The following is a 14,226-nucleotide window of genomic DNA, read 5'->3' as shown; positions in this document are numbered from 1 at the left end:
AAACAATTGAGATAAAAGAGAAATGGTGAGAGGGGGGAAAGAAAGAGAAAGGAAGACATCCAAAGACAAATAGAAAGAGAGAAAGGAGAATGAGAGAAGGGGAAGGCAAGAGAAATAGAGAGATAATCTGACAAATGATAATAAGAGAAATATTGAGAGAGGGGGGAAGAGAGAGAAAGGAAGAAATCCAAAGAGAAATAAATAGAAAGAGAGGAAAGAGAAGGGGAAAACAAGAGAAAGAGAGAGAGAATGTGAGAAACAAATGTGATAAAAGGAGAAATAGAGAGGGGGGAAAGAAAGGGAGATAAGGGAAGAAATCCAAAGAGAAATAGAAAGATATAAGGAGAGAAAAGAGAAAAGAAAGCACAAAGAGTATGACGAGAGAAAGAGAAAAGAGAAAAGTGAGAAAAGGAAGTTAGAGCAAAAGAGGTTAAAAGACACAGAGAGAGAAAGAGAAAAAGAGCATAAAGAAAGAGAATAAGAGACACAGAGAGTGAAAGAGACAGAGTGGGAGAAAAGGGGTGGGAAAAGAGAGAGAGAGAGCGAGAGAGAGCGAGAGAGAGGTAGAGAGAGAGAGAAAAGGGGTGGAAGAGAGAGAGAGAGAGAGAAAAGGGGTTGGAAAAGAGAGAAAGAGAGAGAGAGAGAGAGAGAGAGAGAGAGAACAGGGGTGGGAGAGAGAGAGAGAGAGAGAGAGAGAGAGAGAGAGAGAGAGAAAAGGGGTGGAAAAGAGAGAGAGAGAGAGAGAGAGAGAGAGAAAATGGGTGAGAGAGAGAGAGAGAGAGAGCGAGAGAGAGAGAGAGAGAGAGAGAGAAAAGGGGGTGGAAAGAGAGAGAGAGAGAGAGAGAGAGAGAGAGAGAGAGAGAGAGAGAGAGAGAAAAGGGGGTGGAAAAGAGAGAGAGAGAGAGAGAGAGAGAGAGAGAGAGAGAGAGAGAGAGAGAGAGAGAGAGAGAGAGAGAGAGAGAGAGAGAGAGAGAGAGGTATATAAATACAAGTACAGTGTCTTTGTTCGAGGCACCTGGCTTTGGCAACATCAAGTTGACCTATTTCAACCTGCAGCTTGTTTTTCTCTTGCGCTTCTCTTAGTGTTGTCTCGAGGGGCCGGATTCAATCCCTCAGCGGGCCTGGAAGAGGGAATGTATTTCTGAAAAGCCAAAATCGGTAAGACTTCTTTTTGTTTTTGTTTTTGTGGAGGGGTTGGAATATTTTCACCTCCGGAGTGACCTATGTAATTCTTTGTGAAAGATTGTGATCTCAGCCAAACGTGATCTGTCTGTCGAGCTGTTCAGTAAGCAAAATCCCAAGAAGTCAGTTATAAGGGGTCGGGGCAGGGGGTTGCATTTTTCACATCCAGGGTAACCTACCTGACTATCTGTAAAAGATGGTGGTCATATACAAACTTTTTTTCTTGGATAGACAGACAGACAAACAAAAAACAGACAATAACAGATAGATGGACTAACAGACAGACAAGCAGTCAGAGATAGATAGATATACTGACAGACAGACAGACAGACAGAAAGACAAAGTCAGAGATAGATAGCTAGATAGACAGACAAAAAGACAGTCAAAGATAGATAGATAGATAGATAGACAGACAGTCAGACAGAAAGACAAACAGTCATAGATAGATAGATAGATAGACTAACAGTCAGAGATAGATAGATAGATAGACTAACAGTCAGAGATAGATAGATAGATAGATAGATAGATGGATAGATTGAGAGTCAGAGATAGAGATAGATAGATAGACTAACAGTCAGTGATAGATAGATGGATTGACGGTCAGAGATAGATAGATGGATTGACGGTCAGAGATAGATAGATAGATAGATGGATAGATAAATAGATTGATAGATAGATAGATAGATAGATAGATAGATTGACAGATTGACAGATAGATGGATAGATAGATAGATTGACAGATAGATGGATAGATAGATAGATTGACAGTCAGAGATAGATAGATGGATTGACAGTCAGAGATAGATGGATGGATGGATGGATGGATGGATGGATGGATGGATAGATTGATAGATAGATGGATAAATAGATTGACAATCAGAGATAGATAGATGGATTGACAGTCAGAGATAGATAGATGGATTGACAGTCAGAGATAGATAGATAGATAGACTAACAGTCATAGATAGATAGATCGATAGACTGACGGTCATAGATAGATAGACTAACATTCATAGATAGATAGATAGACTAACAGTCAGAGATAGATAGATAGATAGATTGACAGTCAGAGATAGATAGATAGATAGATAGATAGATAGATAGATAGATTGACAGTCAGAGATAGAGATAGATAGATAGACTAACAGTCAGTGATAGATAGATGGATTGACGGTCAGAGATAGATAGATAGATAGATAGATGGATAGATAAATAGATTGATAGATAGATAGATAGATTGACAGTCAGAGGTAGATAGATGGATTGACAGTCAGAGATAGATAGATAGATGGATAGATAAATAGATTGACAGATAGATGGATAGATAGATGGATTGACAGTCAGAGATAGATGGATGGATGGATGGATGGATGGATGGATGGATGGATAGATTGATAGATAGATGGATAAATAGATTGACAATCAGAGATAGATAGATGGATTGACAGTCAGAGATAGATAGATAGATAGACTAACAGTCATAGATAGATAGATCGATAGACTGACGGTCATAGATAGATAGACTAACATTCATAGATAGATAGATAGATAGACTAACAGTCAGAGATAGATAGATAGATAGATTGACAGTCAGAGATAGATAGATAGATAGATAGATAGATAGATAGATAGATTGACAGTCAGAGATAGAGATAGATAGATAGACTAACAGTCAGTGATAGATAGATGGATTGACGGTCAGAGATAGATAGATAGATAGATAGATGGATAGATAAATAGATTGATAGATAGATAGATAGATTGACAGTCAGAGGTAGATAGATGGATTGACAGTCAGAGATAGATAGATAGATGGATAGATAAATAGATTGACAGATAGATGGATAGATAGATGGATTGACAGTCAGAGATAGATGGATGGATGGATGGATGGATGGATGGATGGATGGATAGATTGATAGATAGATGGATAAATAGATTGACAATCAGAGATAGATAGATGGATTGACAGTCAGAGATAGATAGATAGATAGACTAACAGTCATAGATAGATAGATCGATAGACTGACGGTCATAGATAGATAGACTAACATTCATAGATAGATAGATAGATAGACTAACAGTCAGAGATAGATAGATAGATAGATTGACAGTCAGAGATAGATAGATAGATAGATAGATAGATTGACAGTCAGAGATAGAGATAGATAGATAGACTAACAGTCAGTGATAGATAGATGGATTGACGGTCAGAGATAGATAGATAGATAGATAGATGGATAGATAAATAGATTGATAGATAGATAGATAGATTGACAGTCAGAGGTAGATAGATGGATTGACAGTCAGAGATAGATAGATAGATGGATAGATAAATAGATTGACAGATAGATGGATAGATAGATGGATTGACAGTCAGAGATAGATGGATGGATGGATGGATGGATGGATGGATGGATGGATAGATTGATAGATAGATGGATAAATAGATTGACAATCAGAGATAGATAGATGGATTGACAGTCAGAGATAGATAGATAGATAGACTAACAGTCATAGATAGATAGATCGATAGACTGACGGTCATAGATAGATAGACTAACATTCATAGATAGATAGATAGATAGACTAACAGTCAGAGATAGATAGATAGATAGATTGACAGTCAGAGATAGATAGATAGATAGATAGATAGATAGATAGATAGATTGACAGTCAGAGATAGAGATAGATAGATAGACTAACAGTCAGTGATAGATAGATGGATTGACGGTCAGAGATAGATAGATAGATAGATAGATGGATAGATAAATAGATTGATAGATAGATAGATAGATTGACAGTCAGAGGTAGATAGATGGATTGACAGTCAGAGATAGATAGATAGATGGATAGATAAATAGATTGACAGATAGATGGATAGATAGATAGATTGACAGTCAGAGATAGATAGATGGATTGACAGTCAGAGATAGATAGATAGATAGATAGATAGATAGATAGATTGACTGATAGATGGATAAATAGATTGACAGTCAGAGATAGATAGATAGATGGATAGATAAATAGATTGACAGATAGATAGGTAGATTGACTGTCAGAGATAGATAGATGGATTGACAGTCAGAGATAGATTGATTGATTGACAGTCAGAGAGAGAGATAATTAGATAGATAGATGGATTGACTATTACAGATAGATAGATAGATATATACATAGACTGACAGTCAGAGATAGATAGATAGATAGACAGTCAGAGATAGATGGACAGACAGACAGATACAGTAGATAGATACCTTTCTCCCCACCTCGCTTTGCTCAACTGAGCCGAGTAAGAATCGAGTTGATGTCATTAAGAGTGGATCAGAACGTGAAAAATCTCACTTGTAGGCGATAACTCAGGACATTGAGGGGACATTCGGAGAAGGAAGTGTGGCAAAAAGACGAGTGTCCCGGTGGACGAACCCCCTGGCGACCGCGCACAAGTCATCAAAACGGCATTTTGAGCCGACAAACCTTCTCCTGCGGCCGCTGCGGTAATGGCTCTCGTCCACCGGGAGCCATCCAGAAAACACTTAAAGATCTCCTGAGAGCCTTGAAAGCTCCTCCTGGACTTTGGTCCACAGACCAGGAAAATAAGGGAAAAGACAAGGTTATAATTACAATCTGCCGAGCTGTGAGTTTCTGATCCTCTCTGATAATAAAAACATGGATGGCCTGTTTTCTCTGGAGTCCAACAACAAAATGATTTTTGTCTCGAGAGATTCGAATCGTTCTAAAAAATCGATTAAAGAAATACAATTTACACAAGTGCTGCAGTTGCGGGAAGTTGGAGGGAAGTTGTTGATGATGGGGGTGGCAGTATCCTTTCGTAAATAACTAGAATGTCAAAAACGGCGGAATCTAGATCGGGGTTATTTCTGACTTTTTTTCAAGCCGAGAGATACTTTTAGTTACTAAGTAGAGCAAAAGGAGTACCGGTTTGATATGCTTTTCAGTTTACTATGTTATTACTATGTTGTTACTATGTTATTATCAGGTCATTGGAAAAAGGGTTAAATAGACTCAGTCAACCACTAAAATAAATCTGAGGAAATCATAATGACCCAAGGCTACATTCAGAACAGGTCATCAGGCGGAAAAACAAGTTGGTAGCCAGGACAAGAGAGCAAAAACGTGGTCGGGGTCAGAAACGAGTCGTGAGCCAGAACGGGAGAGTAGATGTAGTCGGGGACAAAAAGAGGTCGTGAGCAGGGACGGGAGAGCAGACGTGGTCGGGATCAAAAAGGGGTCGTGGCCGGAGACAGACGGGAGCAAAAACTGGACAGGTGGGAGTCAGGGTCGAAAAATGGTTGCCTAGTATTCACTGAGGTTCGCAGACGTACCGATAACAGGGGACAGACAGGACTGGGTTCAAATACTGACAGGGAGCCGATCAGAACCCGCGGCAGTTGCCGCCAAAATGAGCAGGCACAGCTGAGTCACATCACTAATTGACATCTTTTCCATGATGAGGGTCTGCAACGTTACATTAAACTTGCTTATTCCACCTCTACCACTCTTAACTCTACTGCCCCTGGTGGCCGTTAGAAAAACTGCATCAATTAGCCGCATCGTTGCATAAGCCGCAGTCCGAATTTTACGGTACTTTTTCACATCCCCGTAAAACCTGGAACCCGCCAGAAGACGGATTTGAAGCATCAAAGCTCACTCTCCTCTCCCGGCTTTTTAATATTTGATGCTTGTTTATTCAAACATCGAGACAGGTGGCGCCAAAGGGATAATAATTCGAACACACAAGGCTGAGATTTGAAACCGTTTATTTTGCACTTTTTCGTTGAAAACAGTAACCCCTGAAAGCAATCCAGGCAGTTTTCATAAATCGGATGCAAAGATTTCATTCAAAATGAGTTTGTTGCGTGTTGTTGAGGTTGTACATTGTATAAAAGGTTATAAATAGAAGATATTCATCATTCAAATGAATCAGCAGGTTTTACAAATTGCTAGCATGGCGCGTAAGGTAGCATGATGATACTGTACTGCATTTGATTTTATATATTTGCATTAAAAGGACAGTGTGTAGTAGTACGAGGTAAAAAAATGAGGAAAAACACGTGAAGTATAATATAAACATGCATTATTTAGAGAGATTTGCTGTTATTTAAAACATGAGCCCCACCTAGAGGTGAGATGACATAATCGTCCGTCATCTACGAGAGGCTGGGCAGAAAGATGACGAGTCTCCGTGATTCTTCCTTGTGCTTTTTAGCACTCGTTTTGTGTAAATACAGTGACATCAAGTCGTCAAATAATACACACTGTCCCTTTAAGGTGATGGCTTTTTCAAAAGGGTTTGGAATAAGAAATCCAGGACTGTACATTTACGGTTAGTAATTCACAGTGAGTTCTCCAAATAAATACCGTAGAAATACAAAGTCTCACTTAGATGCAGAGGCAATCCAAATCCGTGTTTTAGTGGCCCTCTGATATCTGGCCGGCTAGATTGGAACCATAAAGACACGTCCGTGTTTAAAATTGGAAATAGCGTCGGTGATTTTTGTCTTTCATTCGGTCGACCTCCCGCTTGGCAACCCCTTGGTCTCAGAGTGAGAGAGAGAAAACAAGAGAGAGAGCGAAAACGAAAGAAAGGGAAAGAGAGAGCGAGGGAAAAGGGAAGAAAGAAAAAGAGAAAGAGAGAGAAGAGAAAGACTGGCAGAAATAGAGATTTGAAATTCAAAAAGGAAGAGAGTAAAAGATAGAAAATAAAAGTGAGAGAAAAAGAAAAACACAGAGAAAAAGAAAAGAGAGAAAGAAGGGAAAGAAAGAAAGAAAGAAAGGGGAGATAGGAAGGAAGAAAGAAATAAATAAAAAGAAAGACAGAAAGAAAGAATGAAAGAAAGTAAGAAGGGGAGATAGGAGGGAAGAAACAAAGAAACAAAGAGAATGAAACAAAAAGAAAGATGGAAAAATTGCAAGAAAGGGGAGAGAGGTAGGAAGAAAGAATGATTCAAAGAGAATGAAGCAAAAAGAAAGAAAGAAAGAAAGGGGAGATAGGAAGAAAGAAAGTAAGAAAGAAAGAAAGAAAGATGAGATAGGAAGGAAGAAAGAAATAAATAAAAAGAAAGACAGAAAGAAAGAAGGAAAGAAAGAAACAAAGAAAGAATGAAATAGAATGAAAGAAAGTAAGAAGGGGGAGATAGGAGGGAAGAAACAAAGAAACAAAGAGAATGAAACAAAAAGAAAGACGGAAAAATTGCAAGAAAGGGGAGAGAGGTAGGAAGAAAGAATGATACAAAGAGAATGAAGCAAAAAGAAAGAAAGAAAGAAAGAAAGAAAGAAAGGGGAGATAGGAAGAAAGAAAGTAAGAAAGGAAGAAAGAAAGAAAGAAAGAAAGAAAAAGGGGGAGATAGGAAGGAAGAAAGAAATAAAAAGAAAGACAGAAAGAAAGAAAGAAAGAAAGAAGGAAAGAAGGAAAGAAAGAATGAAATAGAATGAAAGAAAGTAAGAAGGGGGAGATAGGAGGGAAGAAATAAAGAAACAAAGAGAATGAAACAAAAAGAAAGACAGAAAAAATGCAAGAAAAGGGGAGAGAGGTAGGAAGAAAGAAAGATACAAAGAGAATGAAGCAGAAAGAAAGAAAAAAGAAAGGGGAGAGAGATAGGAAAAGATAATGTGAGAAAAAAAGAGACAAAAAAAGAGAGGAAGTGAGAAAAAAAATAGTCAAAAACAGCAATAGAGAAAGAGAGAATAAAAGAAAGACTGAAAAGAGAATTAGAATGAGAGACAAAAAGAATTAGAGAAAGAAAAAGAGGAAGAAGGAAACAGAGAATGGGAGAAAGAAACAGAGTGAAAGAAAAAAAGAAAAAGAGATTGAGAGAGGGACAGAGGGAATACAAGAAAGAAAGGGAAAGAAGAAGAAGGGAAGGAGAAAGAAAGAGTGATAGAGTGAAAAAACAGGAGAGAGTAAAAGAGTAAGAAAATGAAAGAGAGAAGCCAAAAGGGGGGGAGAAGGAGAGTGAAAGACATAGAAAGAAAGAAAGCAAAAAAACAAGAAAGAAATCAAGACTGAGAGAAAGAAAGAAAGGAACCCGCAGTTGTTTTATTAGCGGCACCAAGCAGTGGCGACATCATGTGGACGTATTGAAAACTGCAGCTCTTTTTTCTCTTCCGATTCTCTCAGTGTCGCCTCACTGGCCTCATCCGGCCCCCGGGCGGTACGTTGACCACCCCTAGCAACCCTGCTCTTGGCTTTTAAACTTGGAAGAAAGAGGTAGACGTGGTTTTATACCTTCATGTTGTCACGTTTCCTAACCTAGCATAACTCTCATGGACGACGCTAAGCTAACATTAGCTTCCTGTTAGCATGTGGTACGATATTTGAGCCGGTGAGCTACTTCCAAGTAAGCTAATGCTAACAGCTGCTAATGTCTGTGTTAGCCAAAAGCCTTCGAATAAAACGAAACCTCCCGGCTAAATTCGGAGAACTGAAAGTTAGCGAGCGGTAGCTACTGACACTTTGGTGCTTTTTTTTTTTTTTTTTTTACAAATAAATGTCAGAAAGCGAGAGAAACAAAAAAAAGCTCAAGGTCAGAAGAAAGTCGTCGCTATCAAAAAGGGACTCACAGTAAGAGCGGACCGATGGCTTATAATCTCGACGGGGAGACGGCGAATAAAACCTGCGGGATTATTTACAACTCGTTTCGCTGTTATTTATCCTGGGCGATGGTCGAGCGGCGGAGCTGCGGTGTAGGCGTCAGGGTTGGGTAGGGTTACTTTAACTGGATTACTTTCAATTACTCTTGGATGACTCCAATGCCAAATATGCTAATAAAAGAAACTAAATATGAATCCAATGACGACTCACAACACGTGGTAAGCTTTCTCTCCTGGCTTTGATCTCTTTGATCCAAAAGTCATTGAAAGTAATCCAGTTAAAGTAACCCTACCCAACCCTGGGCGTACATACTCAAGTTCCGGTTCCTGTTTATTCAAGAAGCTCCATTTAGCTCCATTTAGCTCTCAAGCATTCATGCAAATATGTTAGCATTAGCATTCAATAACCACGATTTTAGCATTAGCATTAGAACCTGAAATGTTACTACTCTATGCCGCCATCTCCTGGCTTAAAGTCATGATCGCGACGTCAGTCTGCTCATTCTGATAAACGTGTATTCGAAACAAGCCTTTTCTTACTTTCGCCATTTTCAGGCTACACTAACAAAAAAACTGGGAATGAGCATGAAAGTTCGAGTGCCGGACCCCCTCCCACTCTAATGCTTCCTAATCTGTTGCAGTGCTTCAATCAGGTGGGCGGGGTGGGGAAAAATTATAAAGGCTCCTTGAACTCAGTCGGCCGTTGTTAACACATAATTATTAGAGAAAATATTCTTTCAACTTTTTAAAGAAACCTCCAGCGACGCACTGCGCCTTTAAATTCCATTACACTGACTTTTGAGACGTTTTATTTTTTATTTTTCTGTTCCTGATTTCATACTTATTTTTTCCCCCAGTGAGCAAAAAAAAACTGTTTTATGGGTAATGTTGATAAATATTTTGTGAGTCTGTAAAAATAAAATGGAGGGTAGTGAATTAGGGATAATAGATCGTGAGGGTCATCGGCAAGATCATCTTCTTAAAAAATTGGATTGTAAGATTGTCTGTGGAGCCTTTTCTATTGTGCTCCGGCAACGGGGTAAGCTAACAAAATATTGTAGTTCTTCCGTCGTTACAACGTGCGCTTATCTCCAAAAAATGGATGGTCGTCAATCAGGGATAATAGATCGTGAGGATCCTCAGCAAGATCATCGTCTTATAGAATTGGATTGTAAGATCGTTTGTGGGGCCTTTTCTATTGTGCTCCTGCAACGGGGTAAGCTAACAAAATATTGTAGTTCTTCCATCGTTACAACGTGCGCTTATCTCCTAAAAATGGATGGTGGTGAATTAGGGATAATAGATCGTGAGGGTCTTCAGCAAGATCATCGTCTTGTAAGATCGGATTGTAAGATGGTCTCTGGAGCCTTTTCTAATGTGCTCCGGCAACAGGGTAAGCTAACAAAATATTGTAGTTCTTCCGTTGTTACAACGTGCGCTTATTTCCTAAAAATGGATGGTGGTGAATTAGGGATAATAGATCGTGAGGGTCCTCAGCAAGATCATCGTCTTATAAAATTGGATTGTAAGATCGTTTGTGGGGCCTTTTCTATTGTGCTCGGGCAACAGGGTAAGCTAACAAAATATTGTAGTTCTTCCGTTGTTACAACATGCGCTTATTTCCTAAAAATGGATGGTGGTGAATTAGGGATAATAGATCGTGAGGGTCCTCAGCAAGATCATCGTCTTAAAAAATTGGATTGTAAGATCATCTGTGGAGCATTTTCTATTGTGCTCCGGCAACGGGGTAAGCTAACAAAATATTGTAGTTCTTCCATCGTTACAACGTGCGCTTATCTCCTAAAAATGGATGGTCGTGAATCAGGGATAATAGATCGACTCTTGGTAAACCCGATGCCGTTTTCAGAGTCGCGGGCTTCCGCTCTCCTCTGAGTTGTTTACGTCAAGTCTTTTCGGATCATGTCATTGTTCGGAATAGCGACGACCATATTGTTGGATATAGTATTTACTAATGCGCCGAAAGAAAAGGCGTTTGGTGGCTGATTCGCGATGAATGGGAGCCCTATACGAACGAAACGTCTTTTGGAAGTGGACAAAGGGATCCAGCTCTCCACCAATCGAAAGCTGATTTCCTGCGAGACGCCTTTTTTCTCTTGTGATTGGTCAATCTGCATTTTTAGGGTGTTTTTGACTTTCCTGTGTTTTTCAGTGTCATTGTGTTCATATACAAACGTTAGGTTCATTCGTTTTTCTTCTTTTATCTCTCCTGTTCTTCTCTTTTCGTCCTGACCCACAGTTTCACGACCGATGAATCAGGATCTTTGCCTTTTGGCTCAGTTCCTTCTTCATCTTCGGTACAGGGTCCGGATGACGGCAGACATGGCAACGATTGGTCTGTTCCATCCTACCCTCGCTTGTGAACAAGACCCTGAGATACTTGGATCTCGTCCCCAAATCTCAAAGGAGATCAATTATGTGAAAAAAGTGAAGCGATGTGAGAAGTTAAACGATGGACTGCAAAGCCTGATGTGGTCCCAGTTTTGTCCTTAACGGTCCGCGTTCATCCTGCGCAGTTTAGCAGGCAGATTGTCCTCCGGACGGCCGGCGGCGATGGCGTTGACGGGCGGTCTGTGCCTCTCCAGTTCCAACTCCTCTGCGTCCCCATCCAAGGACAAGAGCTGGACCTGCTCCTCAGGTTGTCCTCCTTGTTTGGTGGCAGGGATGGAGCTGGACCTGAGCCTCTGGATGCTGAGCGGCAGGTCCCCCACGCTGGAGGCTTTCTCGCCCGGCAGAGGGACCCTTGACTTCACACTCATCCACAGTTGCTCCTCTCTGGTAGAACTCATGCGCAGGAGTTTTCTGGGCAGCCTGTTGGCCTGGTCCTCCGCCGGTTCCGCGTGGTCGGCCGAGAGGAGCCTCCCCCTGCGGCCGCCTCGGTTGTTGTCCCCCGCAGGCGGGGAGGACGGAGCCGGGGCCACGGGAAGAGAGTTTGGCGAGGTCAGTGAGGACTTCTCCTCTTGTTCCTTGACGCTGTAGGGAGGCGTGGGCACCTCGAAGGTGTTGTGAAACTGAGAGTAGTCCACCCTGAAGAAGCCCTCCTCCAGGGACATGACAGGCAGGAACCGATGGCCCCACAAGACTTCGTCTTCCGTGTAGGACGTCCGGGCTTGACATGTCATACCTGGAAGAGGAGATAAGACAGTTTTTTGTCATGATTGCTGATTCAGGGCACCTGTGACTGCCCAATTGGCGCCAACAGCCCTGAGAGCTGATTGGCTAAGAGACTCTTTTTAAACCCCCGGCTTCCAAGAGGAAGCTGTCAGACCGTTTGCGAACCTATGCTCCCAGCTAGGCAAGCTCATACCTTTTTTTTCCTGTCTAATACCTGTTGCCGACCTGCCGGGAGACACTGCGAAAAACTGTCGTTACGATGAAATGAAAAGGGGTCAATGTGAGTGAAACAAGGTTAACGTAAATGGCACGCTTGCAAAATTAAGCTGGTGACTGCCCAATTATTGAAGAGTCAGATACAGTCTCGAACAAAAGGTTCAAACATTTAACATTTTATACTCTTTGTCATGATGTCATGATGTTTTGCCCTGTTTCCTGCCTGATACCTGTTGCCGACCTGTTTCCGGACCCGTTTCTGCCCTGCTCTTCCGTCCCGACCATCGACCTGTTTTGCCCTGTTTCCTGCCTGATACCTGTTGCCGACCTGTTTCCGGACCCGTTTCTGCCCTGCTCTTCCATCCTGACCATCGACCTGTTTTGCCCTGTTTCCTGCCTGATACCTGTTGCCGACCTGTTTCCGGACCCGTTTCTGCCCGGCTCTTCCGTCCTGACCATCGGCCTGTTTTGCCCTGTTTCCTGCCTGATACCTGTTGCCGACCTGTTTCCGGACCCGTTTCTGCCCTGCTCTTCCGTCCTGACCATCGACCTGTTTTGCCCTGTTTCCTGCCTGATACCTGTTGCCGACCTGTTTCCGGACCCGTTTCTGACCGGCTCTTCCGTCCTGACCATCGACCTGTTTTGCCCTGTTTCCTGCCTGATACCTGTTGCCGACCTGTTTCCGGACCCGTTTCTGACCGGCTCTTCCGTCCTGACCATCGACCTGTTTTGCCCTGTTTCCTGCCTGATACCTGTTGCCGACTTGTTTCCGGACCCGTTTCTGCCCGGCTCTTCCGTCCTGACCATCGACCTGTTTTGCCCTGTTTCCTGCCTGATACCTGTCGCCGACCTGTTTCCGGACCCGTTTCTGCCCGGCTCTTCCGTCCTGACCATCGACCTGTTTTGCCCTGTTTCCTGCCTGATACCTGTTGCCGACCTGTTTCCGGACCCGTTTCTGCCCTGCTCTTCCGTCCCGACCATCGACCTGTTTTGCCCTGTTTCCTGCCTGATACCTGTTGCCGACCTGTTTCCGGACCTGTTTCTGCCCTGCTCTTCCGTCCCGACCATCGACCTGTTTTGCCCTGTTTCCTGCCTGATACCTGTTGCCGACCTGTTTCCGGACCTGTTTCTGCCCTGCTCTTCCGTCCCGACCATCGACCTGTTTTGCCCTGTTTCCTGCCTGATACCTGTTGCCGACCTGTTTCCGGACCCGTTTCTGACCGGCTCTTCCGTCCCGACCATCGACCTGTTTTGCCCTGTTTCCTGCCTGATACCTGTTGCCGACCTGTTTCCGGACCCGTTTCTGACCGGCTCTTCCGTCCTGACCATCGACCTGTTTTGCCCTGTTTCCTGCCTGATACCTGTTGCCGACCTGTTTCCGGACCCGTTTCTGCCCGGCTCTTCCGTCCTGACCATCGACCTGTTTTGCCCTGTTTCCTGCCTGATACCTGTTGCCGACCTGTTTCTGGACCCGTTTCTGCCCTGCTCCTCCACATCCCAACCATCGACCTGTTTTGCCCTGTTTCCTGCCTGATACCTGTTGCCGACCTGTTTCCGGACCCGTTTCTGCCCTGCTCTTCCGTCCTGACCATCGACCTGTTTTACCCTGTTTCCTGCCTGATACCTGTCGCTGACCTGTTTCCGGACCCGTTTCTGCCCTGCTCTTCCGTCCTGACCATCGACCTGTTTTGCCCTATTTCCTGCCTGATACCTGTTGCCGACCTATTTCCGGACTTGTTTCTGCCCTGCTCTTCCGTCCTGACCATCGACCTGTTTTGCCCTGTTTCCTGCCTGATACCTGTTGCCGACCTGTTTCCGGACCCGTTTCTGCCCTGCTCTTCCGTCCTGACCATCGACCTGTTTTGCCCTGTTTCCTGCCTGATACCTGTTGCCGACCTGTTTCCGGACCCGTTTCTGCCCTGCTCTTCCGTCCCGACCATCGACCTGTTTTGCCCTGTTTCCTGCCTGATACCTGTTGCCGACCTGTTTCCGGACCCGTTTCTGCCCTGCTCTTCCGTCCCGACCATTGACCTGTTTTGCCCTGTTTCCTGCCTGATACCTGTCGCCGACCTCTTTTCTGGA

General features: G+C 43.0%; 1 protein-coding gene across 1 annotated transcript in view; it reads right to left on the bottom strand.

Moving 5' to 3' along the window:
- Nucleotides 1-9,314: 9,314 nt before the first annotated feature.
- LOC148347858 (G protein-activated inward rectifier potassium channel 1-like) overlaps nucleotides 9,315-14,226 on the bottom strand; it is a 32,184-nt gene continuing 27,272 nt past the window's right edge. The window contains exon 3 of the mRNA XM_088323363.1: nucleotides 9,315-11,938. Coding sequence (XP_088179489.1) covers nucleotides 11,304-11,938 — 635 coding nt within the window. The 3' untranslated portion in view covers nucleotides 9,315-11,303. The remainder of the gene's footprint in view (nucleotides 11,939-14,226) is intronic.

Source organism: Urocampus carinirostris, chromosome 19 (assembly GCF_059441175.1).
Source record: "Urocampus carinirostris isolate Australia breed hairy pipefish chromosome 19, RoL_Ucar_1.0, whole genome shotgun sequence".
NCBI lineage: Eukaryota > Metazoa > Chordata > Actinopteri > Syngnathiformes > Syngnathidae > Urocampus > Urocampus carinirostris.
This window is presented reverse-complemented; position numbering and strand designations above follow the sequence as displayed.